Source organism: Salvelinus alpinus, chromosome 6, assembly GCF_045679555.1.
Source record: "Salvelinus alpinus chromosome 6, SLU_Salpinus.1, whole genome shotgun sequence".
Taxonomy (NCBI): domain Eukaryota; kingdom Metazoa; phylum Chordata; class Actinopteri; order Salmoniformes; family Salmonidae; genus Salvelinus; species Salvelinus alpinus.
This window is the reverse complement of record NC_092091.1, coordinates 6,527,221-6,549,914: the sequence shown is the minus strand read 5'-3', so window position 1 is coordinate 6,549,914 and position 22,694 is coordinate 6,527,221. Positions and strand designations below refer to the sequence as shown.

Genomic DNA, 22,694 nt, shown 5'->3' with positions numbered 1-22,694 from the left:
ATGGTAGTATAATCTGGTTCAGTACCTCTATAGATATAGTCAGGGGACAGATGGTCAGGGGACTGGAGGTGTTATGGTAGTATAATCTGGTTCAGTACCTCTATAGATATAGTCAGGGGACAGATGGTCAGGGGACAGATGGTCAGGGGACAGATGGTCAGGGGACAGATGGTCAGGGGACAGATGGTCAGGGGACAGATGGTCAGGGGACAGATGGTCAGGGGACGGGAGGTGTTATGGTAGTATAATCTGGTTCAGTACCTCTATAGATATGGTCAGGGGACAGATGGTCAGGGGACTGGAGGTGTTATGGTAGTATAATCTGGTTCAGTACCTCTATAGATATAGTCAGGGGACAGATGGTCAGGGGACGGGAGGTGTTATGGTAGTATAATCTGGTTCAGTACCTCTATAGATATAGTCAGGGGACAGATGGTCAGGGGACGGGAGGTGTTATGGTAGTATAATCTGGTTCAGTACCTCTATAGATATAGTCAGGGGACAGATGGTCAGGGGACGGGAGGTGTTATGGTAGTATAATCTGGTTCAGTACCTCTATAGATATAGTCAGGGGACAGATGGTCAGGGGACGGGAGGTGTTATGGTAGTATAATCTGGTTCAGTACCTCTATAGATATAGTCAGGGGACAGATGGTCAGGGGACAGATGGTCAGGGGACAGATGGTCAGGGGACGGGAGGTGTTATGGTAGTATAATCTGGTTCAGTACCTCTATAGATATAGTCAGGGGACAGATGGTCAGAGGACTGGAGGTGTTTCCCTCCTCATACATCCCCGGAGCAAAATAAGGAAAGATCCTCTCAGTGAACTTCTCTTTGAACACGTGTATCAGCGTTGAGTCTACTGTGTTCAGAAACAGCACCTTCCCTCGGTCGTAGTCCAGCTCTATAGTGATTCTCCACGGCTTCCTCTCTCTCTTCACCTCCAGGCGCGTCCGCGGGGACGTCTGGGCCCAGTACGTCTCCCCGTTACACAACCCGATTACCCAGAATCCCTCAGCAGGGTTGAGGAAGATGGTGGACTTGCGTTTGATGGACTCTCGGGCGACTCCGATGTACCAGTCTCTGCTCTGGCCCACCTCTACGGTCCAGCTGTGTCTTCCGGAGGTGAATCCTGTAGCTCCCAGGACAGAGATGCGGCTAGTAAGGCGCTCGGGGTTGTCTGGCAGGAGCTTCTTTCTGCTGTACCTCACGCTGCTGAACTCCTTAGAGAAGCTGAGGTTGGACTGGGCTGTGTTGGGGTCCAGGGTTATGGGGACTGGAAGGAGGAGAAACATCTATTACTACAGAGTGTGTTAATTGGTAGAGCAGAAGGAATGTGTTAATTGGTAGAGCAGAAGGAGTGTGTTAATTGGTAGAGCAGAAGGAATGTATTAATTGGTAGAGCAGAAGGAATGTGTTAATTGGTAGAGCAGAAGGAATGTGTTAATTGGTAGAGCAGAAGGAGTGTGTTAATTGGTAGAGCAGAAGGAATGTATTAATTGGTAGAGCAGAAGGAATGTGTTAATTGGTAGAGCAGAGGGAGTGTGTTAATTGGTAGAGCAGAAGGAATGTGTTAATTGGTAGAGCAGAAGGAATGTATTAATTGGTAGAGCAGAAGGAGTGTGTTAATTGGTAGAGCAGAAGGAGTGTGTTAATTGGTAGAGCAGAAGGAGTGTGTTAATTGGTAGAGCAGAAGGAGTGTGTTAATTGGTAGAGCAGAAGGAGTGTGTTAATTGGTAGAGCAGAAGGAGTGTGTTAATTGGTAGAGCAGAAGGAGTGTGTTAATTGGGAGAGCAGAAGGAGTGTGTTAACTGGTAGAGCAGAAGGAGTGTGTTAATTGGTAGAGCAGAAGGAGTGTGTTAATGGGTAGAGCAGAAGGAGTGTGTTAATTGGTAGAGCAGAAGGAGTGTGTTAATTGGTAGAGCAGAAGGAATGTGTTAATTGGTAGAGCAGAAGGAGTGTGTTAATTGGTAGAGCAGAAGGAGTGTGTTAATTGGTAGAGCAGCATACAGATATATTCATTTAATATTTTGACAATGGGAATCCAAAAACATGTTTTGAATGTCTGACAGACTGATTGACTGACTGAATGCTTGACTGATTGTCTCACTGATTGTCTGACTGAATGTCTGACTGAATGTCTGACTGAATGTCTGACTGACTGTCTGACTGAATGTCTGACTGAATGTCTGACTGAATGTCTGACTGATTGTCTGTCTGACTGATTGTCTGACTGATTGTCTGTCTGACTGATTGTCTGACTGACTGTCTGACTGATTGTCTGACTGATTGTCTGACTGATTGTCTGACTGATTGTCTGACTGATTGTCTGAGCTCTGTATCAACAGGTTGCACAAACATACATTTTGTTTATGTATAACAACATTTTCTCTACCTGATCAAAATGGTAGTCTGTCGCATGGGTCTGTCGCATGGGTCTGTCGCATGGGTCTGTCGCATGGGAGATTTGTTTCTGGATACCAAAACTATCTAAATGGTTTTTGGAATTTGCACGAATAGCTGTGAAAAACAATGTGTGTAGCCAATACTCACCCCATTGGACAATGTCTGCCATCTTCTTCCAGATTCCAAACTTGAGTGATTGCAGATGTTTGGCAGCGTCTATGAGGATTCCTCTGATACACTCTGGCTCTCCCAGGGGACCTTTGGTCCTGAAACACGATGGATTTATCATCAATAAGGTTTCAATAAAAACAGAATGTAAACAATTGTTGGCTTTATTTAGTAATGTTTGTTAGCAACAGTAGGCAAGGGATACCTAGTCCGTTGTTCAACTGAAATGTGTCTTCCCGCAATTAACCCAACACCTCTGAATCAGAGAGGATACGGGGGGGCTGCCTTAATCAACATCCACGCCTTCGGCGCCTGGGGAACAGTGGGTTAACTGCCTTGCTCAGGGGCAGAATGACAGATTTTTATGTTGTCAGCTCAGGGATTCGATTCAGCAACCTTCCGGTTACTGGCCCATCGCTTTAACCACTAGGCTACATAGTAGGTAGTAGTATTAGGTAGTAATACCTGTACACCGGACGTGCTACCTTGTCGCGGACATTCTGTTTTCGACCCTCTCTCTCTCTACTGCACCTGCTGTCTCTAACTGAATGCTCGGCTATGAAAAGCCAACTGACATTTACTCCTGAGGTACTGACGTGTTGCACCGTCTACAACCACTGTGATTATTATTATTATTAGTAACTGTAGGTAGTAATAGTAGGTAGTACTAGTAATAATAGTAGGTAGAAATAGTAGTAATAGTAGTAATAGTAGGTAGTAATAGTAGTAATAGTAGGTAGAAATAGTAGGTAGTAATAGTAGTAATAGTAGGTAGTAATAGTAGGCAGTAATAGTAGTAATAGTAGGTAGTAATAGTAGGTAGTAATAGTAGGTAGTAATAGTAGGTAGTAATAGTAGGTAGTAATAGTAGGTAGTACTAGTAATAACAGTAGGTAGAAATAGTAGTAATAGTAGGTAGTAATAGTAGTAATAGTAGGTAGTAATAGCAGTAATAATAGGTAGTAATAGTAGGTAGTACTAGTAGTAATAGTAGGTAGTAATAGTAGGTAGTAATAGAAGGTAGTAATAGTAGTAATAGTAGGTGGTAATAGTAGGTAGTAATAGCAGTAATAATAGGTAGTAATAGTAGTAATAGCAGGTAGTAATAGTAGTAATAATATGTAGTAATAGTAGGTAGTACTAGTAGTAATAGTAGGTAGTAATAGTAGTAATAACATGTAGCAATAGTAGGTAGTACTAGTAGTAATAGTAGGTAGTAATAGTAGGTAGTAATAGTAGCAATAGTAGGTAGTAATAGTAGGTAGTAATAGCAGTAATAATAGGTAGTAATAGTAGGTAGTAATAGTAGTAATAGCAGGTAGTAATAGTAGTAATAATATGTAGTAATAGTAGGTAGTACTAGTAGTAATAGTAGGTAGTAATAGTAGTAATAATATGTAGTAATAGTAGGTAGTACTAGTAGTAATAGTAGGTAGTACTAGTAGTAATAGTAGGTAGTAATAGTAGGTAGTAATAGTAATAGTAGTAATAGTAGGTAGTAATAGCACTAATAGTAGGTGGTAATAGCAGTAATAGTAGGTAGTATTAGTAATAATAGTAGGTAGAAATAGTAGTAATAATAGGTAGTAATAGTAGGTAGTAATAGTAGTAATAGTAGGTAGTAATAGTAGGTAGTAATAGTAGGTGGTAATAGCACTAATAGTAGGTGGTAATAGCAGTAATAGTAGGAAGTAATAGTATGTAGTATTAGTAGTAATAGTGGGTGGTAATAGTAGGTAGTAATAGTAGTAATAGTAGGTAGTAATAGTAGGTAGTAATAGTAGTAATAGTAGGTAGAAATAGTATTAATAGTAGTAATAGTAGGTAGTAATAGTAGGTAGTAATAGTAGGTAGTAATAGTAGTAATAGTAGGTAGTAATAGTAGGTAGTAAAAACACTAATAGCAGGTGGTAATAGCAGTAATAGTAGGTAGTAATAGTAGGTAGTAATAGCATAATAGTATTACTAGTAGTAATAGCAGGTAGTAATAGTAGTAATGGCAGGTTGTAATAGTAGTAATAGTAGGTAGTAATAGTAGTAATAGTAGGTGGTAATGGTAGGTAGTAATAGCATAATAGTATTACTAGTAGTAATAGCAGGTAGTAATAGTAGTAATAGTAGGTAGTGATAGTAGGTAGTAATAGTAGTAATTGTAGGTAGTAATAGTAGGTAGTGATATTAGTAATAGCAGGTACTAATAGTAGTAATAGCAGGTAGTAATAGTAGTAATGGCAGGTAGTACTAGTGGTAATAGTAGTAATACTAGGTAGTAATAGTAGTAATAATATGTAGTAATAGTAGCAATAATATGTAGCAATAGTGTTAATAGTAGTAACAGTAGTAATAATAGTAATAGTAGTAATAGCAGTAATAGCAGTAATAATAGGTAGTAATAGCATGTAGTGATAGTAGTATTAATAGGTGGTAATAGTAGTGATAGTAGGTAGTAATAGTAGTAATAGTAGGTAGTAATAGTAGGTAGTAATAGCACAAATAGTAGGTGGTAATATCAGTAATAGTAGGTAGTAATAGTAGGTAGTATTAGTAGTAATAGTGGGTGGTAATAGTAGGTAGTAATAGTAGTAATAGTATGTAGTAATAGTAGGTAGTGATAGTAGGTAGAGGCAGTAGTAGTAATAGCAGATAGTAGTATTAGTATTAATACTAGCTAATAATTGTGGTAGTAGTATTAGTAGTACTGTGAGATGGTAGGTAGTAATAGCAGGTAGTAGTATTAGGTAGTAATAATACGTGGTGCTAGCAGTAATGGTAGGCAGTAATGGTAGTAATAGTAGGTGGTAAAGGTAGTAATTGTAGGTAGTAGTAGTAGTAGTAATATTAAGTAGTAATATCAGCTATTAGTATTAGTATTAATACTAGCTAATAATCGTGGTAATAGTAGGTAGTAATGTTAGCAACAGTAGGCAAGGGATACCTAGTCCGTTGTTCAACTGAAATGTATTCAACTGAAAAATGTGGTAATAGCAGGTGGTAATATAGGTAGTAAAAGTAGGTAGTAATAGTAGTAATAATAGGCAATAATAGTAGTAATAGAAGGTAGAACTAGTAGGTAGTAATAATAGTAATAGTAGGTAGGAATAGTATGACTAGTGGGTAGTACTAGTTGGTACTAGTAGTAATAGTTAGTAGAAATAGTAGTTAATAATAGTAGTAATAGTAGGCAATAATACTAGTAATAGTAGGTAGTACTATTATGCTGTAATAGTGAGTCATAATATTAGTAATATTAGTTAGTTAGTGATAGTATGTAGTAATAGTAGTTAGTAAAAGTAGTACTAGTAGGCAGTACTAATAGTTAAAAAATTGTAGTAATAATATGTATTAATATTAGTTCCGGATAGTTGTAATAGTATGCGGCAATAGTAGTAATAGTAGTAATAGCAGGCAGTAATAGTAGTAATAGCAGTAATAGTAGTAATAGTAGTAATAGTAGTAATAATATGTGATAATAGTAGCAATAGTAGTAATAGTAGTAATAATTTGTAGTAATGGTAGTAATACTAGTAATATTAGTAATAGTTGTAATAGTAGTAATAATATGTAGTAATAGTTGTAATAGTGGTAGTAATAGCAGTAATAGTAGTAATAGTAGTAATAGTAGTAATAATATGTATTAATAGTGGTAATAGTAGTAATAGTAGTAGTAATAGCAGTAATAGTAGTAATAGCAGTAATACTAGTAGTAATAGTAGTAGTAATAGTAGTAATAGTAGTAATAGTGTAATATGTAGTAATAGTAGTAATAGTAGTAATAATATGTAGTAGTAGTAGTAATAGTATGTAGTAATAGTAGTAATAGTATGTAGTAATAGAAGTAATAGTAGTAATACTATGTAGTGATAGTAGTAACAGTAGTAATAGTAGTGATACTATGTAGTAATAGTAGTAGTAATAGTAGTAATAATATGTAGTAATATGTAGTAATAGTAGTAGTAGTAATAGTAGTAATAGTAGTAATAGTAGTAGTAGCAATAGTAGTAATATTAGTACTAGTAGTAATAGTAGTATTAATATGTAGTAATAATAGTAATAGTAGTAATAATATGTAGTAGTATGTAGTAATAGTAGTAGTAGTAATAGTAGTAATAGTAGTAGTAGCAATAGTAGTAATAGTAGTAATAATATGTAGTAATAATAGTAATAGTAGTAATAGTAGTCCTACTATGTAGTAATATTGGTTAAATAGTAGTAATAGTAGTAGTAGTAATAATATGTGGTAATAGTAGTAATAGTAGTAATAATATGTAGTAATGGTAGTAATACTAGTAATATTAGTAATATTAGTAATAGTAGTAATCATATGCAGTAATAGTAGTAATAGTAGTAGTAATAGTAGTAATAGTAGTAATAGTGGTAATAGTAGTAATAATATGTATTAATAGTGGTAATAGTAGTAATATTAGTAGTAATAGCAGTAATAGTAGTACTAGTAGTACTATTAGTAATACTATGTAGTAATAGTAGTAATAGTAGTAGTAATAGTAGTAATAGTAGTAATACTAGTAATAATATATAGTTATAGTAGTAACAGTAGTAATAATATGTGGTGATAGTAGTAATAATAGTTAACGTAGTAATAATAGTAGTAATAGTAGTACTAATAGTAAAAGTAGTAATAATATGTAGTAATAGTAGTAATAGGTAGTAATAGTAGTAATAGATGTAATAATATTTTGGATAGTAGTAATAGTAGTAATAATAGTAAAGGTAGTATTAATAGTATTAATAGTAGTAATAGTAGTAATACTATGTGGTAATAGTAGTAATAGTAGTAGTATTGGTAATAATAGTAGTAATTGTAGTAATAGTAGTAATAGCAGCAATAGTAGTAATAGTACTAATAATATGTAGTAATAGTAGTAATACTATGTGGTAATAGTAGTAATAGTAGTAATAGTAATACGGTGTAGTCGTAGTAGTAATAGTAGTAATAATAGTAATAGTAGTTAGTAATAGTAGTAATAGTGGGTAGTAAAAGTAGTTAGTAATAGTAGTAATAGTAGGTAGTGAAAGTAGTTAGTAATAGTAGTAATAGTAGGTAGTAAAAGTAGTTAGTAATAGTAGTAATAGCAGGTAGTAAAAGTAGTTAGTAATAGTAGTAATAGCAGGTAGTAAAAGTAGTTAGTAATAGTAGTAATAGCAGGTAGTAAAAGTAGTTAGTAATAGTAGTAATAGTAGGTAGTAGTAGGTAGTAAAAGTAGTTAGTAATAGTAGGTAGTAAAAGTAGTTAGTAATAGTAGTAATAGGAGGTAGTAAAAGTAGTTAGTAATAGTAGTAAAAATAGTAATATCAGTTATTAATAGTATGTTGTAGCACAAATATTAGTTAGTAATACTAGGTAGTACTACTAGTGCTAATAGTAAGGCGTACTAGAAATGGTAGTAGGTAGTAGAAATGGTAGTAGTAGTAGTAGTAGTAATATCAGGTAGTAATAGCAGGTAGTAGTTTTAGGTAGTGATATTAAGTGGTGCTAGTAGTAATGGTAGGCAGTAAAAGTAGTAATAGTAGGTGGTAAAGGTAGTAATTGTAGGTAGTAGTAGTAGTAGTAATAGTAGTAGGTTGTAATAGTAGGTAGTTATAGTATGTAGTAATATTATGCAGTAATAATAGTATGAAGTAATAATAGGTAGTAGTAGTAATTGGTCATGGTAGTATTTTTAGGCAGTAGCAATAGTAGGTAATAGGTAATAGGTAACAATAGTAATATTACCAGTAGGTAGTAAATCTATGTAGTAATATTTGGTAGAAATAGTAGTATGAAGTAATATCAGATAGTATTAATAACACTTTGCAATAGTAGATAGTAATAGTAGTAATTGTAGGTAGCAATAGTATGTAGCAATAGCAGTAATAGTATGTAGTAATAGTAGGTGGTAATAGTAGTACTAGTATGCATGTATATTAAGTAGCAATAATACATAGTAATCGTTGATAGTAATAATTGTAGTTTGTAGTTAGTAATAGCAGGTTGTAGTATTAGGTAGTAATAATAAGTGGTGCTAGAGGTAATGGTAGGCAGTAATAGTAGTAAATGTAGGTAGTAGTGGTAGGTGGTAGTAGTAGTAGGTAGAGGTAGTAGTGGTGGTAATAGTAATATTAGGTAGTAATAGTATGTAGTAATATTATGCAGTAACGGTAGTATGAAGTAATAGTAGGTAGTATTAAAAACAGGTAGTAATATTAGGTAGTGATATCAGTAAAAGTAGGTAGTAATAGTATGTGGTAGTAATATGTAGTAATGGTAAGTAGTAATAGTAGTAATAGTAACATGTAAAAGTAGTAATAATAGTAGGTAACAATAAAATGTGGTAATAGCAGGTGGTAAATGTAGGTAGTAATAGTAGGTAGAAATATTAGAAATAGTAGGCCATAATAGTAGTTTGTACTAGTAAGTAGTAATAATAGGTTTTAATAGTAGGTAGTAGTAGTAGTAGCAGTATAATTAGTTATCGTAGTTAGTAGTAGTAGGGAGTTGTAGTAGGTAATAATAGTAGGTTTTAATAATATGCAGTAATTGTGGGTTGAAATAGTAGTAGTACTAATAGGTAGTACTAGTAGATAGTAGTAGTCGTAGTAGGTGGTGCTACTAGGTAGTAATAGTAGTAATAGTAGGTAGTACTAGTGGTAATAGTAGGTTGTAATAGTGGGTTGTAATAGTAGGTAGTACTAGTAGGTAGTAATGGTAGGTAATAATAGTAGGTTGTTATAGTAGGTATTAATAGTAGGTAGCAGTAGCAGTAGCAGTAGGTAGTAATAGTAGTAATACTAGTTAGTAGTAGCAGTAGGTATTACTAGTAGTATGTAGTATTAGCAGTAATACTAGGTAATGCTAGTAGGCAATGATATTAGGTAATAGTAGTATTAGTAGGTAGTATTAGTAGGTAGTATTAGTAGGTAGTTATTATGTAGTAATAGTAGGTTGTAATATAATGTGGTAGTTAGTAGTAATAGTAGTAGTAGTAGTAGTATGTAGTAGTAGTAGTTAGTAGTAGTAGTAGTAGTAGTGGTTGGTAGTGGTAGTTGTTAGTAGTAGTAGTAGGTAGTAGTAGTAGTTAGTAGTATTTGGTAGTGGTAGTAGTAGTTGTTTGTAGTAGTAGTAGTTAGTAGTAGTCAGTAGTAGTAGTAGTAGTAGTAGTAGTTAGTTGTAGTTGTTAGTAGTAGTAGTTAGTAGTAGTAGTTAGTAGTATTAGTAGTAGTAGTAGTAGTTGGTAGTAGTTGGTAGTGGTAGTAGTAGTAGTTAGTAGTAGTAGTAGTAGTTGTTAGTAGTTGGTAGTGGTAGTAGTAGTAGTAGTATTAGTAGTAGTTAGTAGTAGTTGGTAGTGGTAGTAGTAGTAGTAGTAGTTGGTAGTAGTAGTAGTTAGTAGTAGTAGTAGTTGGTAGGAGTTGGTCGTGGTAGTAGTAGTAGTGGTAGTAGTATTAGTAGTAGTTGGTAGTGGTAGTAGTAGTAGTAGTAGTAGTAGTAGTAGTTAGTAGTAGTTAGTAGTAGTTAGTCAGTAGTAGTTAGTAGTAGTAGTACTAGTTGTTGGTATTTAGTAGTAGTTAGTCAGTAGTAGTTAGTAGTTAGTAGTAGTAGTAGTTGGTAGATCATAGTAGTTAGTCAGCATTAGTTAGTAGTAGTAGTACTAGTTGTTGGTAGTAGTTAGTAGTAGTAGTAGTAGTTGGTAGATCATAGTAGTTAGTCAGTAGTAGTAGTAGTTGGTAGTCGTAGTAGAAGTAGTAGTGGTAGTAGTTGTTGGTAGTTGTAGTAGTTAGTCAGTAGTAGTTAGTAGTTAGTTGTAGTAGTAGCCCTTTACATACCTGCTCTTTGTCTTCTTGTAGTCCTAAAGAAGTAGAGCAAAACAAAGTGATGTTATTGAATAGATTTATATTAATAATAATTCGCTTTATTTACGGGGTGGCAGGTAGTCTAGTGGTTAGAGCTTTGGGCCAGTAACCGAAAGGTTTCTGGATCGAATCCCTGAGCTGAGAAGGTAAATATATGTCTTTCTGCCCCTGAACAAGGCAGTTAACCCACTGTTCCCCGGTAGGCCGTCATTGTAAATAAGAACTTGCCTCGTTAAATAAAGGTTAAACATTTTGTTTTTATTAACTTAAAATGTGGGATACATATGTCAGGCAGTCTGTATGAATTTATCATTTCATTGATTATTTTATTTTGGATGAGATACCTGTAAAAACTTCACATCATCCGCTCGTATGGACGTCTCTACTTCGCTGATGGTGTCTGTGAGGGCAGCGATCCTCTGCTTGATGTACTCCAACTTCATACACATCACCTGAGTTTTGTTCTCCTCTTCCTGTCTCAACTTGTCCACTCTGTTTTTCTCCTCCTCCCTCAGGAGCTGGTGGAACCTCTCAAACTCCTCCTTCATCTGTCGCTCCGTCTGGTCCGCCTGGCTCTACAGTTAGTGATAGTGTATGTATTTAGCTCACTAACTAATCAGATGGATTGATAGTGTATGTATTTAGCTCACTAACTAATCAGATGGATTGATAGTGTATGTATTTAGCTCACTAACTAATCAGATGGATCGATAGTCTATGTATTTAGCTCACTAACTAATCAGATGGATTGATAGTCTATGTATTTAGCTCACTAACTAATCAGATGGATTGATAGTCTATGTATTTAGCTCACTAACTAATCAGATGGATTGATAGTGTATGTATATAGCTCACTAACTAATTAAAAGCACATACTGAAGTAGTCAATCTGCCCTGAGAAGAAAAAAAAGTTGTTTCCTTAAAACGCAAGTCATTTAGTAATTACCTTTAAGTAATTTCTGGTTTCTTCCCAATCCTCTTTAGTCTTGTTGAGTATTTTCAGGTGTTTCTGCAATGAATCAAGCTTGGCTGAGACCTCTATCTGAAATAATTATGTAAACAACAACAAAAAAAACATTGATCCAAAACTCTTGATCATAACATAAATATACATTCCATTGCTTGCATAACCTAGTCCCCCCCCCCCCCCCAAGCACACACACACATTAACACACACACAATCTAAAAATTGTGAATTCTGCTAATCTGCTGTTTTGTGTTTATTTTTTAACTCTGATCTTAACTTTTTCGTGCATAATGTCTCCGGCATCATTTCTTATGATCGAAAACTGTTTTTTTGAGTGAACAGCGATTACTAACATCGGATTTGGATGACGATTTCTACCCGGTCTTTCCGTGTGATTTTGGTTTAAGCGTTTTAAACAGGTTAACATTCACATGGCCGCAAATAAATTACCCATGAACATAAATCTAAGTGTTTATTCGATGGAGAAGGCTCCTAACATGAAGACAATACGCTCACATCTTTTCACATGAACTCTTTGTCACAAGGATGACGCTGGAGAGACGAAGCAGGTACGGGGAGTAACATTTAATAAATAACGGACATGGAACGAGACATAAACAGCGTTAGCAAACAGAAAACAATCAATGCAGAAGCGGGAAACAGAGCTGGGGAACTGACACATATAGGGGAGGAAATGAACAGGTGATCAGAGAGTCCAGGTGAGTCCAATAACGCTGATGCGCGTGACGAGGAAAGGCAGGTGTACGTGATGGATGGCAGGAGTGAGTGATGCAAGGCATTCTGGCGCCCTCAAGCGCCAGGGGGAGGGAAGAGCGGGAGCAGACGTGACACTCTTTACAAAAGTGTGCATCGAGAGTTGCTCTGTTGTGCCACCCTGTGTCAGAAGTGGATTAACCAGGACGTGTACTCAGAGCGCTGATCAGTTGGAAAGTGTCTTCACTGACATTTTCATCCTTCCCTTGACCCTTGACCCTTGACCCTTGATACTCTGTCGTACCTAAATGTGTCAAGCAGACACTCACATCAATACCATTATCCCAGAAACCCTGGATCCACTCCAATTTGCATACCGCCCCAACAGATTAAAAGATGATGCAATCTCTATTGCCCTCTATCCCTTTCCCTCCTGGACAAAAAGAAGACCTATGTGAGAATGCTATTAATTGACTACAGCACCATAGTGCCCTCAAAGCTCATCACTAAGCTATGGATCCTGGGACTAAACACCTCCCTCTGCAACTGGATCCTGAACGTCCTGACGGGCCGCCTCCAGGTGGTGAGGGTAGGTAACAGCACATTCGCCACGCTGACCCTCAACACAGGGGGCCGCCTCAGTGGTGCGTGCTTAGACCCCTCCTGTTCTCCCTTTTTACCAACGATTGTGTGGCTGCGCACGCCTACAACACCATGATTAAGTTTGCTGAAAACACGATGGTGGCAGGCCAGATCACCGACGACGATGAGACAGCCTATAGGGAGGTCAGTGACCTGGCATTGTGGTTCCCGGGACAACAACCTTTCCCTCAACGTCAGCAAGACAAAGGAGATGATCGTGGACTACAGGAAATGGAGGGCCGAGCACACCCCCATCCACATCGATGAGGCTGTAGTGGAGCAGATCGAGAGCTTCAAGTTCCTTGGTGGAAAGAACATGGTCCACACACACAGTCGTAAAACGGGCACGACAGCGCCTCTTCCCCCCCAGGAGGCAGAAAATATTGCATGGGTCCTCAGATCCTCAACGGGAAAGGTGTTCCTCAGTGGGACCGAGCTCCCTGCCATCCAGGACCAGAGGAACACCTTTCTGTCTGTGTACCGCACGACAAGCACCCGGACTATATGTGTTGACCCCCTCAGCACCAACTCTATTGACTCATCACATACGCTGCTACTGTTTATCATCTATCCTGTTGCCTAATCACTTTATCTCTACCTATATGTATATATCTACCTCAGTTACCACTCCATTGAGTCCATTGCAGTCATTAGTATGAGCCGTCCTCCCCTCAGCAGCCTCCACTGATAGACACACATACACCAGTCTAAATTGCTCTATAATAGTTCAGACATCCCGTCTCACCTTTTTCTCCAGAGCAGCCTCCTCTACAGGGCAGCACACATGTACTTTGTGTTGGTTAGAAAGCTGACAGACGACACAAATTGGCTCCTCGTCGTTGTGACAGAATAGCTTCAGCTTCTCGTTGTGAAGAAGGCACCGCTCCTCCTCTCCCCTGCTCCTCCTCTGCTCTGTAAACACGCCGGCTGCTATCTTTAGGGCCAGGTTGATAGGAGGCCTCTCTGAGCTCGACGTGGTCCGACACACGGGGCATTGTCTGCCTCCCTTCCATTCCCACAATTTTTGTAAACACTCCTTACAGGAGTTATGGCCACATTTCAGCAGGACGGGAAGGCTGAATACCTCACAACACACAGGACAAAGCAGGTCCTCCTTGGAGAGTGAAGGTTGGCTTGTTGGTTTTGCTGTCATTTGATTCTAGATTCTGTTCCTGCAACCTTACTACCCTAGAATAAAGAGATTATATTCTAGATTCTGTTCCTGCAACCTTACTACCCTAGAATAAAGAGATTATATTCTAGATTCTGTTCCTGCAACCTCACCTCTCTAACTACGAAATGTTTTGTGATCTCAGTGTTGGTGGTGTAAACCTTTGTCAATGCTGACAGACCAGCTGGACTTGTTTTAGTTAAAGTTCAGAGCAAATTATTGCATGTAAAGTATCACTTCCTCATTGCTAAATTCAATTGGTCTTTATTGTAACTTACCATCAGGTGGAAAGGGCTGTTGCAACAGACACTGCCTGAAGTGGAGTGAGTCATGACATGACATTTACAGTATGTCCATATTTGGGTTGTTCTTCCTGAATACCTGTCTGTAGATGGACCTGTTTTAGACAGCTTGTATCTCACATGCTTAAAGGAGTCGATAATGTAGACACATTATCTCTAGCTACAATATTAGTATCTCTAAATGGGGTGTGTTGTAAATGTAACAAAAAAACATAACAAGAATGAACACAATAATTTTCTAATTCTTATAATATTCATTCATTACCCATTCATAACCCATTCATAACCCACACATAATACAATCATCACCCAATCATTACCCATTCATAACCCACACATAATACAATCATTACCCATTCATAACATGGAATATGAGTAATGTAAGATATGTCAACATTATTAAAGTGGCATTATTTAGAGTGCGTTGTATAAAGCGATTAGTGATCCATTTATTAAAGTGGCCAGTGATTGGGTCTCCATGAAGGCAGGGGCCTCTCTGAGTTAGTGATTGCTGTTTAACAGTCAGATGGCCTTGAGATAGAAGCTGTTTTTCAGTCTCTCGGTCCCAGCTTTGATGCACCTGTACTGACCTCTCCTTCTGGATGGTAGCGGTGTGAACAGGCAGTGGCACCGGGTGGTTGATGTCCTTGATGATCTTTTTGGCCTTCCTGTGACATCGGGTGCTGTAGGAGTCCTGGAGGGCAGGCAGTTTTCCCCCGGTGATGCATTGTGTCTCTGGAGAACCTTGCGGTTGAGGGCGGTGCAGTTGCCATACCAGCCCGACAGGATGCTCTCAATTGTGCATCTGTCAAAGTTTGTCAGGGTTTTGGTTGACAAGACACATTTCTTCAGCCTCCTGAGGTTGAAGAGGCGCTGCTGCGCCTTCTTCACCACACTGTCTGGGTGGGTGGACCGTTTGTCATTGATGTGTATGCCGAGGAACTTAAAACTTCCACCTTTTCCACTGCTGTCCCTTCAATGTGGATAAGGGGGTGATCTCTCTGCTGTTTCCTGAAGTCCACGATCATCTCTTTTGCTTTGTCGACGTTGAGTGAGAGGTTGTTTTCGTGACACCACACTCTGAGTACCCTCACCTCCTCCCTGTAGGCTGTCTCGTCGTTGTTGATAATCAAGCCCACTACTGTTGTGTCGTCTGCAAACTTGATGATTGACTTGGAGGCGTGCATGGAGTACAGGAGATGAGAACGCACCCTTGTGGGGCCCCCAGTGTTGAGGATCAGCGTAGTGGAGGTGTTGTTTCCTACCTTTACCACCTGGGGGGCGGCCCATCAGGAAGTCCAGGACCCAATTGCACAGGGCGGGGTTCAGACCCAGGGCCTCAAGCTTAATGATGAGCTTGGAGGGTACTATGGTGTTGAATGCTGAGCTATAGTCAATGAACAGCACGAATGCTGCCATCTATCCACGGTTTCTGGTGAGGTTTTAAAAGGGTAAACCATCTCCTCTACACTTCTTGATTAACTCAGTAACCGTCTCAGTATCTCGTCGATATTATTCTCTGAAGCTACGTGGAATATATCCCAGTCCGCGTGATCAAAACAATCTTGAAGCGTGGATTCCGATTGGTCAGACCAGCGTTGAATTGTCCTTAGCACGGGTAATTCCTGTTTGAGTTTCTGCCTATAGGAAGGGAGGAGCAAAATGGAGTCGTGGTCAGATGTTCCAAAATGGCGTCCACAGAGAGGGCTGCTTCGCTTCTAGTTCCTTGGAAACTTTGCAGTATTTTGTTTTTTTAATGTATTAATTCTTACATTGTTGACCCAGAAAATCACAGCCGGGATGAACTATTGTATATCAGAGCGGTGGTAACTCACCAGCACTTCCAGCATTACGACCAGGAATACAACTTTCCCGAAATTGATCCTTTTTTTGCACCACACAGGGCAAATTAACTGATTCCAGAGGCCTACCCAAAACAACGCCGGGCGGAGAAGAGGTAGTCGGAGCGGTCTTCTAATCAGAGGCACGCACACCACCCACTGTTTCCTAGTATATTACTCGCTAGTGTTCAGTCCCTAGATAACAAAGTAGACGAGATCAGGGCAAGGGTTTCTTTCCAGAGAGGCATCAGGGATTGTAACATACTCTTTTTCACGGAAACATGGTTCCCTCGGGATATACTGTCGGAGTAGGTCCATACATCTGAATTCTCAGTTCATCACGTCGACAGGAATAAACATCTCTTTGTGAAGAAGAAGGGTGGGGGTGTATGTTTCATTAATAACGACTCATGGTGTAATTGTAATAACATAAAGGAACTCAAGTCCTTTTGTTCAACCTACCTAGAATACCTCACAATCAAATGCCGACCGTAATATCTTCCAAGAGTATTTTCTTCGGTTATTGTCAGAGCCGTGTATATCCCCCCTCAAGCCGATACCACGACTGCCCTCAAGGAACTTCACTGACTTTATGCAAACTGAAAACCATATATATCCCGAGGCTGCATTTACTGTAGCTGGGGTCTTTAACAAAGCAAATTTGAGGAAAAGGCTTACGAAATTCTATCAGCATATTGACTGTCGTACTCACGCTGGAAAAAAGCTATACCATTGTTATTCCAACTTCAGGGATATATACAAGGCCGTCCCCCGCCCTCATTTCGGAAAATCTGATCTGACCATGTACAGTGAGTTAGGTTAAGAAAGTAGATCCTTGCCCATGTACAGTGAGTTACACTAAGTAGATCCTTGCCCATGTAGAGTGAGTTAGGTTTCCAACGATCCAGCAGTAAAGACTACGATCCTGTGACACTCCTCTCTGTAGCAACAGGACTCGGTCTGATCTCTCTCTGATCCAGCTCTGTCAGCTCTGCAGGCAGCGATGGGTCAGGAGGACTGGGAGGAAACTGGATCCAGCGCCTTAAAGGACCAACCAGCTAACACCTTAATTTCGCATCACTTCGATGACGAGACGGAGACGGAAGGAGAACCAAACGCTAGACCCTCGCTAGGGACGCGTTTGGTGGTATCCCAGAATATCTGCTCGTTCCCTACACACCCCAGTGAAAGGAATACCCTGTGCCCCCCGACCCCCCCCCCCCCCAACCCCTCCTCCTCTCTCCCTATCCCTGGGCTGGCACTGCAGAAGATGTCCCTGTCACTCCAGACCATGTGTCCCTGCAGGAATCCTGCTCTATCCTCTGTTCACAGATCCAGGGTCCCGATAGGAAACTCGACACCCTCTCTACCCTCCTCACACAAAGACCTCAACCCTTCAACCTTCTGACTGGAGTGAAAAAGCTACAACCACAATCCAGCTGTCAGAAAATACATAGGACTGCACTGGTTGTGACCTGGGTGTCTCTCTCTCACTGTGGGGCTGGATGGGTCTGGGATCTGAACTGACCTGGGTGTTTCTCTCTCACTGTGGGGCTGGATGGGTCTGGGATATGAACTGACCTGGGTGTCTCTCTCTCACTGCGGGGCTGGATGGGTCTGGGATATGAACTGACCTGGGTGTCTCTCTCTCACTGCGGGGATGGATGGGTCTGGGATCTGAACTGACCTGGGTCTCTCTCTCACTGTGGGGCCGGATGGGTCTGGGATCTGAACTGACCTGGGTGTCTCTCTCTCACTGCGGGGTGGGTCTGGCGTCTGAACTGACCTGGGTGTCTCTCTTTCACTGCGGGGTGTGTCTGGCGTCTGAACTGTGAGAGGAGAGCAGATGGCAGCTATAAACATAGTCTAACGAACGCTGGCTGGTCCTAGTTGCTGGCTGCTCCTAGTTGCTGGCTGGTCCTAGTTGCTGGCTGGTCCTAGTGGCTGGCTGTTCCTAGTGGCTGGCTGGTCCTAGTTGCTGGCTGCTCCTAATGGCTGGCTGCTCCTAATGGCTGGCTGGTCCGAGTGGCTGGCTGGTCCGAGTGGCTGGCTGGTCCTAATGGCTGGCTGGTCCTAGTGGCTGGCTGGTCCTAGTGGCTGGCTGGTCCTAGTGGCTGGCTGGTCCTAGTGGCTGGCTGGTCCTAGTTGCTGGCTGGTCCGAGTGGCTGGCTGCTCCTAATGGCTGGCTGGTCCTAGTTGCTGGCTGGTCCGAGTGTCTGGCTGGTCCTAGTTGCTGGCTGGTCCTAGTTGCTGGAGAGATGGTTGTCTTTCTAGAAGGTTCTCCCATCTCCACAGAGGGACTCTGGAGCTCTGTCAGAGTAATCATCGGGTTCTTGGTCACCTCCCTGACCAAGGCCCTTCTCCCCCGATTGCTGTTTGGCCGGACGGCCAGCTCTAGGAAGAACTTCTTCCATTTAAGAATGATGGAGGCCACTGTGTACTTGGGGACCTTCAATGATGCAGACATTTTTAGTACCCTTCCCCAAATCCGTGCCTCGACACAATCCTGTCTCGGAGCTCTACGTACAATTTCTTCGACCTCCTGGCTTGGTTTGTGCTCTGAAATACACTGTCAACTCTTGGGACTTTATATAGACAAGTGTGTGCCTTTCCAAATCATGTCCAATCAATTGAATTTACCACAGGTGGACTCCAATCAAGTTGTAGAAACATCTCAAGGATGATTAACGGAAACAGGATGCACCTGAGCTCAACTTCGATTCTGAATACGTTGTACGGGTACCTGCTTTTTTATTAAAAAGCTGTTTGCACTTTGTGTGTACATTGATGAGGATATTGTCAATTCAACATATTTATTGAATTGAATGGTAGCCTACAATGGCATATAGGCTACTTGACGGCAAGCAGAGGCAAATGTATCATTCTCCACATTTAATGGCAGTTTCATTGAGGACTTTTCCCCGTAAAAAAGAACCACGCGAGAGAGTTCCATAACTTTAATTTCCACTTGGACACACACACACACACGCACCCACACCCACACACACACACACACACACACAAAAGTGCTAGAATGAAGCCTAGGCAACCATGGGGGGTGAAAAGTGCCATAATTAAGCCTTGTGAAGCTACTCTCACCAAGTCACCTAGTGTCTTCCTAGCGCCTTAAAATACCGCCATAAATTAACTGTAAATGGAGACAAGGTTTTTTTCTAAGGCGTCAAACTGCCAACACGTTCATGTAACGTGACATTTACACTTCACGTGTCAGTTTGCTTGTAAGTTTATTATGAAAGATCTCACCATAAACGCCTTAAAAACTTTTACTTGTACAGTGGGTATAGAAAGTCACCTCATTCAAAATGTTCATCTTTTGTTGCCTTACAGCCTGAAATGAAAAGACACAAAATCTGACTTTTTACGGCTCTATTTACACACAGTAACACAAATATCCAAGTGAATTAATTATAAAAAACTCTTAAAATGAATTACAATTTATTTGGATAAGTGGACACACTCCTGAGTTAAAACTTGGTGGAAGCACCTTTTGATTGAATTACAGCCAGAGTCTCTTTGAATACGTCTCTACTAACTGTTGAACACCTAGACTGTGCAATATTTGCCCATTCTTCCTTGCAGAATTGTTCAAGCCCACTCATGGACTGGTGGCCGTAGCAGTCAGACGTCTTTGTTTTTGTCTTGTCCCGTGTATATATCTTTTTCATTTTCTTCGCATATATTTTGTATATATTTAATATTTTTAACCTCGATTTCAACATACTCTCCTGCAGCCCGCTTCACCCAATGTGGTATGGATCTGATATTTTTTTCTACTTTAGAACCGGAAACCCTAACAGAAGCTAGCCAGCTAACTAGCTAGTAGCCAGCTAGCCACTGCTAGCGGTTATCAGCTAACCTTAGCCCGGTCAACTCCTGCCAGTCTGCACAGCGCGATTCAACCCAGAGCATACCGGTCCACTTTTTCTCCACCAAATCTCCACATCTCCGGATTCCTACCGCAAGCTCTTCTCCAAAACCTGCTGTAATACAAGACCTGCAACCCCTCTCCAAACCACATTTTCCGGTCCATAAAGAAACCTTTGAATAAACTGAAACCGGAAAGCAGCAGCCCTACTAGGAAGATGTACAAGACCTTGTCCCCACTCCTCTTTTGACAAATACAAAACACTTTTTGGAACCCAATGATAGTTATCCCAAAATAAATCTACAATAATTGCCTGTATCTTGGCCAGAAGGCCAGATGGTGGCTCTAAACATGACAACCGATGCCACAGTTGCAGAGGCAACCACATTGTTAACAAGAATTGTGCGTCCTCTTGTATGACATATGAGATAACAACCAATGCCATCTCCTCATCCCTTCCACCATTTCAACCACCCCATTCTAATTGTTTTCCATTGTCCCCTCATCCCCTACGTACACTCCAAGATATTTAAAACCTGCCTTACACCATTCCAGCCCCCCTGGCAAAGCCATGATCCTTCCAGACCATTCCCAATCTCTAAAGCACACATTTTTTCCCCAATTTACCTTTGCAGAGGATATTCCCCTAAACCTATCAACCATGAGACTCAAACCATCCACCTCTGCTTGACTTTTCACTAAAATAACTACATAATCAGCATAGGCTGAGAGACGAACAAAAGGAATATCCTCTGAAAGGTACACCCCTTCAATGCAACTTCTAATGCTATTTTGTAATGACTCTATGGGGATGGCAAATAACATTCTCAACAAAGAACACCCCTGCCTAAAACCTCTACACACTTTAAAAGAAGCACTCAAGCCACCATTAACGTTGAAAACACTTTCAATGTCACCACATATCACCCTAATCATGGCAATAAAACCAGAGCTGAAACCAAATGCCTCAAAGGTGCATAGGTATTGACGTTCAACTCGTTCAAATGCCTTTTCCTGATCAATTGAAATTAGACCAGCTGGATGCTCTGGACCAGCTGGACCAGCTGGATGCTCCAATAGCCCTAGAGACGTCCACAAAATCCAGAATCAGGGAAATGTTATCCCCTATCTGCCTGCCGGGAACACAGTAGGACTGGTCTGTATGATTTGCCCCATCACTTCCCTCAGCCTGTTGGACAAAGCCTTGGACAGGATCTTATAATCAGTGTACAATAGGGCCACCGGCCTCCAGTTCTTCACCTCCCTAGAGTCACCCTTTTTTGGCTTTAGGGTGAGGACAGCCCGTCTGCAGCTTATTGGTAGTAACCCTCCGTTCAAACTGTCATTAACTACTGCTTGCCAATCCTCTCCCAACATAGCCCAAAAAGACTTAAAGTCAACGGGAAGCCCATCAATGCCTGGTGCCCTTCCATTTTCCATGCCTTTTAATATAGCTCCTGCAAAGACAATGGTTGCTCTAGCTCAACCTGAGCGTCTGCAGCCACCTGTGGGAACCCATCAAGGAACTGATGTGTCACTGTTATATCCTCTTTATACTCACTCTTGTAGAGCTCAGCATAGAACTCTACTGCCCTCTTTCTAATTCCACTTGTGAGTATAAAACATTTCTCTCTCTGCTTCCCTGAAGTCTTTCGTGGTTAAAATTGATAATTCAGAGTACCATTCAGAAATGTTCTTATAGAATAGATGTTTCGGCGGTTGTCGGTCTTCGCAGGGTTAACATCACCTTACATAATTTCACAAATAGTTAAATCTTTACACATTCATTTTATACAATAGATGCAAACCCCATAATTGAGAAATGTACATATTCAGAGATATAGTCCTGTGTGTTTCCTTTCCTCTCTGAGGTCAGCAAATGAAACACACTCGACATATCCATCCCTTAAGTGTCCACGGACTGTTAACCTTTTGTCAATATGGGGGCGCTGTTTTCACTTTGTAAAAAATTGTTCCCAAATTAAACTGCCTCGTACTCAATTCTTGCTCGTTCAATATGCATATTATTATTACTATTGGATAGAAAACACTCTCTAGTTTCTAAAACCGTTTGAATTATATCTGTGAGTAAAACAGAACTCATTTTGCAGCAAACTTCCTGTCAGGAAGTGAGAAATCTGAAATCGAGGGCTCTGTTCCAGGGTCAGTTTATTAATTTCCATGGAATCTATGGGTCTACATGCACTGCATACGCCTTCCACTAGATGTCAGTAGGCAGTGAGAGTTGGAATGGGGTGTCTAGCTAGATCTGAGGCCGAACATGACGTCTTGGAACGGAAGGTCTGGTCTTTTCACCGTTCGTCTTGGCGTGAGACAGACCTCAGGATTGCGTTCTGAAAAGCTGTCGTTATAGGCGTTAGATATATCCGGCTCTGATTTTATTCGATATATGTGTTAAAAACATCATAAACTAGTTATATTAAACCGACTTATAGCAGTTTATATCAGTTGATTGCGATTTTCTGGAATTTCTTTGTCTTGCGTTATGGTGCGTTGGACACTGCCGCGCCACATGGCTAGCGTTGGCTGCTAATTCTACAGATGAAGAGGGCATTCTACAACCAAACAACGATTATTCTGGACAAAGGACAACTTGTACAAGATTCTGATGGAAGCAAATCAAATAGTAGGAACCATTTATGATATAATTTCGTATTTCTGTCGAAAAATGTTTAGACTATATTTGTTGATATGGAGAGCGTCGTGCCACTCGGCTAGTGTGCCACTCGG

General features: G+C 40.2%; 1 protein-coding gene across 1 annotated transcript; it reads right to left on the bottom strand.

Annotated features, from left to right (window-relative positions):
* Positions 1 to 623: 623 nt before the first annotated feature.
* On the bottom strand, positions 624 to 14,065 carry LOC139577809 (zinc-binding protein A33-like). Its single transcript, XM_071404984.1, has 6 exons — positions 13,489 to 14,065; positions 11,367 to 11,462; positions 10,765 to 10,995; positions 10,394 to 10,416; positions 2,555 to 2,673; positions 624 to 1,277 (listed from the first exon to the last, which is right to left on the bottom strand). Exons 1-6 carry the CDS (start codon positions 13,894 to 13,896, stop codon positions 703 to 705), a joined length of 1,452 nt encoding a protein of 483 aa, XP_071261085.1. The 5' UTR covers positions 13,897 to 14,065; the 3' UTR covers positions 624 to 702.
* Positions 14,066 to 22,694: the final 8,629 nt, after the last annotated feature.

Bases quoted from the DNA above. Each gene is read 5' to 3' on its own strand.
- LOC139577809 (XM_071404984.1), bottom strand. From the start codon at position 13,896: ATGACAGCAAAACCAACAAGCCAACCTTCACTCTCCAAGGAGGACCTG. The intron at 10,417-10,764 runs GTATCTCATCCA...CTACTTCTTTAG, and splicing joins ATGATGTGAAGTTTTTACAG to GACTACAAGAAGACAAAGAG. The intron at 1,278-2,554 runs GTGAGTATTGGC...TCCTCCTTCCAG, and splicing joins GGCAGACATTGTCCAATGGG to TCCCCATAACCCTGGACCCC.